The sequence below is a fragment of the Camelina sativa genome, chromosome 5, assembly GCF_030686135.1.
Source record: "Camelina sativa cultivar CO46 ecotype springtype chromosome 5, ASM3068613v1".
Taxonomy (NCBI): domain Eukaryota; kingdom Viridiplantae; phylum Streptophyta; class Magnoliopsida; order Brassicales; family Brassicaceae; genus Camelina; species Camelina sativa.
Genome location: NC_141884.1, coordinates 32480306 through 32484949, shown reverse-complemented (window position 1 = coordinate 32484949; position 4644 = coordinate 32480306). Strand labels below are relative to the sequence as shown.

Below are 4644 nucleotides of genomic sequence, written 5' to 3'. Positions count from 1 at the left end.
AAAAGATATGATTCTCAAACAGCAAATCTAAAAAATATATTTTCACACTTAGTAATTTATTTAAATATTGCATTGATATATGTTACTATAATGTTCTTAAACTAAAATTGGATAAAATACAATATAATCAATCGTTATCTCACAAGATAATATTTTAATTCTTAAAATGTTTCTAATGATAAACTCCCTATATTTTATATGTATTTTGATTTTGTATATATATATATATGTGTTCATTAGATGCTTTGAGTGCATTATAATTTCTTTTGACACGCCAAAACATGACCACTGATCCTAATTCCTGTGTTTATATTGCCGACTTACATCCTTTACTCATCCAAAGAAGGATCAAGGTAAAGGTTATCAGAAGATTTGTTTGCAGTATTGCGTTAAATAACGTTATCGAGTTTGTGCTATCCGATGAGCAGGTAATAATACAAACATCTATTCCGAATGATAAGCAATTATAATAATATTTGATATGTTAATATTTGATATGTTTTCACACTAGGGTTCAAAGATACATGAATCTTTTGAAAGGAGTTTGGTTCAACGCTTCAAACCGTTTTTTAACGAAGGGAATTGGTTGATCTTATCTAATTTTGACATAACACCCGTTGTTGGAACTTTTATGCCTACTACACATCAATTCAAAATAGTCTCAAGTGGCATGACTTCAGCGCAGCTGATACCCTCTTTGAATGAAAAAGATTATTTTTCATTCGTAACTTTCATAAATGTCCTTTCTGGCTCGATAAATCCGAATATGTGTATTGGTAAGTAGTGTATCAATTATTTTAGTTGTCTTACATATTTTTAATTCAATATTTCAAAGTGATTAGTTAGTAATTATTCTCATTTAGATTTAATTGGACGTCTTGTGCGTGTGGAAAAATCTGAATACATTTTTGCTAACATTGTGCACACCGGCCTTTTTTTTGAACTTGAAAACGAAGAGTAAGATTTCTTAATTATTTATACAAACAATATTTTAATCTTTCATATTCTTATTATTTTTTACTAATTTCCTGTTCCTATTAAAGTGGTATATGTTTGAGATGTCATCTGAGAAGAGGGTATTTGGAGTATTTTTACGATAGACTCCGTCAAATTGATGAAGGCATCATCATATGCATAGTCAGATTCGGTCAAATTAATAATGTTGAAGGTGAGTGAAAAATTAAACTATTATGGTAACTTTGTGAGAGTAAATACTAATGTTATGTTATGTTTTCAGGTCGTACAATGATTACTACCGCATGCACCTGTACACAGATTCTATTCAACTATCCATGTCTAGAAGTTTTGAATATGCAAACTCACTTTGAAGGTTCTGAAGATTAGTTTATGGTTTTACTTTATGATCTTATGTTTTTTTGGTTTCTTCTTTTATTTATGAATTTTGGTTTTGAATTATTATAGTTAATTTAGATATGAGTACACTTCTTGGAACTACAATGCTTACTACACATAAATTCATATTTCTATCCAACATCATTACTTTATATCTTTATCATCTTTCATAGGTGTCCTTTCGTGCTCTATAGATTTGGATATGTGTCAGTATATCAGATTTAAGTTTCTGATCAAAAGATATTTATTTTGATTTTTAGATTTGATATGTTGAAAGCTTTATTTACGTCCAACATCAACTTTATTTTGATATTGAATGAGAAGAGTGAGATTTGTATACAATACAAAAAATAAATACTGTTTACTTATTATATTAATAATGTAATTTATCTTAATGTTCAATTGAAATTGAAGATGGCATTGTTATGTGCGTTGTCATTATCACCATGATTATATTCAACTATCCATATTTTGAGATTCAAAAATGTAAAACCGTATGAACGGTTTATATTACATAAAATTATTAATCTTTCAAGATTAGTTTATGGTTTTATGTTATGTCTTCGTTTTATATTTATATTTGCGAAATCACCTAACTAATATTCTTAATAGAACTTTAATTCTACATTCGATGTATCTATTTTTATGTATTTTCAATGCTTTACTTAATAGATGTGACTGGAAACAACGATTCGAGTCGAAACTTTCAATGCACCCTTTAAACACACCCTAAAATTTTTAAAGACGAAATATATAACATAAAACTGAAATATTATCTTTACAACTTCCTCATCTTTTACCCTTTTCACAAAATTATCTATTTGCCATCTCTCTTCAATTTTTTTAAAAAAATGGCGAATTTTGTGTTTCTTAAGAAGTTGAATTCTTCGACCATGCAGTGGATGATTTGTGCCAAGGTGTTTCGTTCGTGGAAAGTTAAAAATTGTTCCAATGATGTTTTGAAAGAACTAATCTTGGTCGACGAAGAGGTATTGTTTTCTATTTTTTAAAAAATCTTATAATAGTTACATGTTCAAAGATTATATGCGTTGTCAAAACGGATTGGCATAAAATCATGATGTATTCAAAATTTTAACTACACTTACACTGTGAATTAGGGATCTTTTGGACATGCTACGATTCCGGCAGCACTCAATGGGCTTCCGTCTTTTGTAATGACCGAGAATCAGAGTTATGTTATAGAGTGGTTCGAAGTCGAGGAGGATAAAGAGCAGATCCACAAAACTAATCTTGGTTATCGGATTCTTTTCACGGACAAGACTATCATACGTCTTGCAAGCGACCCTATAATTTGCAAACCGTTTACTAACTTTGGTTTTAAACGTATTTATGATAATGAATTTCATGGACGTTGGCCTTACTGTAAGTTTTAGTTTAGAATGTATTGTTTAAGTTAACTTTAAAATTATGCTTCTTATAATACATTTTTGTGATTTATTATGCAGTTAATTTGATCGGATGCATCACTAATATGGGGGAAATCAAGAGTTTTAAACAAGAAGACACTGGTGATCGTTGGATTCTGATGGACCGCTACATTAGGTTCAAAATCATGTCAATTGAGTAAGTAAAAATATCATTGCATGCACGAGTAACTTTAATATAGAAGAATCTTTGGAAATTGGATGCAAGATCGTTTTAAAAATTTATATGTACTTGGCATAATGCGTTGAATCACCTTTTATCTTTGTCCTAGGGGATATGTACTTGACTGCTTTGCAACAGGATGTTATGCAAATCACATGTTCAAACGGTTCAAGGTGGGTAACGGGAAGAGGATTTGTCTGTTCAAAATGTGGAAAGGAATCAAATGTGGAGGTAATGACATTTGTGAATATATTGTCCGTTTAAACTTAAAGTTGTTAATTGTGATTGAGAAATTATTAACGATTTATATTCGTTTAACTATAATTGGTAACGTTAGATGATAATGTTCTCCTAACCAATGGTGATGGATGTTCGGACATAATTGAGGATCCAAAGGGTGCAGAATTTACAGAGTACATGTACATGTAAGTTAAATTCTATCGATCGTTTTCATTTTAAAAAAAAAAATAGCATGTGCACATATATAAAGTTATATTTGAATTTCGAATAACGTTTAGGTACAATTTCATTGAACATGGAGAGTCAAGGATTCAGGATTTGAATGATACCGACATTCGTTTCGTTATGGACTTGAGGTGAATAAGAAATAAAACTTATCAATTTAAGTATCTAATTGATGAATAGAACTGATTATAACTTTTTATTGTCTATAGTGACACACTCGGATCCTTTATTCATCCTGCTGCTGAGGACTCTTTTGACAAGCATCGAATCCCCGTTTGATTACTCTGTTCTATTTAATGTTATTTGCTTTTGCACGAAGACATGTTTTTAGTATTTTTTTCTTTGGGATCAAAAGACATGAACTTAAATATTAGTTTTAATTTTACTTAAGACATATTTCTAAATAACAGTTGTTATTTTATGGTTTCAGTCGTTATTTTTTGTTTTATTTTAAAAAGACATGTTTTTATTTGAATGTTGATTGCAAATGTTTATGCATTAACTCAATGAATTAAACTAATAAAGGTCGGCATCCAAGCAGAAGATTCCAAACATATTGCCTCGATATAAACATCATATTTTCGACACACCAATTACAGAAATCTTGAAAACCAACAAAATATTGTTCATTCTTATCAATCAGTAACGCATGCAGCTTTCCCTGTGTAATACACAAGACTTAATTCAAGCCACACAAATTTAAAAATATAATACTATCGGCTTCTTTTGTTTTTGAATAAATATATGAAATATGAAAATTTCTTAACCATTTCCTTTCCTTTCTCTGTTGTATCTCTAATTCTTCAAAAGAAACAATGGTCGTGTACGTAAGAGATTTGAATCCTACAGTACGTAATCCGAGTGTTGCTGTCAAAATACTTAGAAAATGGCTACCGGATTTAAATGATGGGCAACGTTTTTATGAATGTTTAATTCTGGTAGACGAGAATGTATCTTTCTAACTCTTTTCATATATAACAATAATTAAATTATGACATGAAATAATGTTAAATTTAATTTTAGGGAGCAAGGATTGATGCCAAAATAGAAGTTTCTCTATATATAAAAAAGTTTCTTGGTAAGATTAAGGAAGGAGACTGGTATGTGCTATCAGATGTTAGAGTAATTAAAGGCCAACAATCACTTAGAAACTCTAACCATCCGTTTCAAATCAAGTTCATGAACCAAACAGACATGGTTCCAATACCTCCAAGAAGC

General features: G+C 29.9%; 2 protein-coding genes across 2 annotated transcripts; both read left to right on the top strand.

Annotated features, from left to right (window-relative positions):
• The first annotated feature begins 281 nt into the window (after positions 1–281).
• Positions 282–1344, top strand: LOC147944626 (uncharacterized). Its single transcript, XM_087512664.1, has 3 exons — positions 282–428; positions 512–776; positions 1238–1344. The coding sequence occupies exons 1-3, from the start codon at positions 282–284 to the stop codon at positions 1342–1344; spliced, it is 519 nt and encodes a 172-aa protein (XP_087368790.1).
• Positions 1345–2204: 860 nt separating this feature from the next.
• Positions 2205–3705, top strand: LOC147944625 (uncharacterized). Its single transcript, XM_087512663.1, has 7 exons — positions 2205–2342; positions 2472–2736; positions 2820–2937; positions 3071–3192; positions 3299–3386; positions 3480–3557; positions 3636–3705. The coding sequence occupies exons 1-7, from the start codon at positions 2205–2207 to the stop codon at positions 3703–3705; spliced, it is 879 nt and encodes a 292-aa protein (XP_087368789.1).
• Positions 3706–4644: the final 939 nt, after the last annotated feature.

What these genes read in the sequence shown, in the direction of transcription:
- LOC147944626 (XM_087512664.1), top strand. Translation starts at nt 282, where the DNA reads ATGACCACTGATCCTAATTCCTGTGTTTATATTGCCGACTTACATCCT. An exon ending in TTGTGCTATCCGATGAGCAG is followed by an intron (nt 429 to 511) that starts GTAATAATACAA and finishes TTTTCACACTAG; the next exon opens with GGTTCAAAGATACATGAATC. An exon ending in AAATCCGAATATGTGTATTG is followed by an intron (nt 777 to 1,237) that starts GTAAGTAGTGTA and finishes TTATGTTTTCAG; the next exon opens with GTCGTACAATGATTACTACC.
- LOC147944625 (XM_087512663.1), top strand. Translation starts at nt 2,205, where the DNA reads ATGGCGAATTTTGTGTTTCTTAAGAAGTTGAATTCTTCGACCATGCAG. An exon ending in TCATGGACGTTGGCCTTACT is followed by an intron (nt 2,737 to 2,819) that starts GTAAGTTTTAGT and finishes TTTATTATGCAG; the next exon opens with TTAATTTGATCGGATGCATC. An exon ending in TTTACAGAGTACATGTACAT is followed by an intron (nt 3,387 to 3,479) that starts GTAAGTTAAATT and finishes AATAACGTTTAG; the next exon opens with GTACAATTTCATTGAACATG.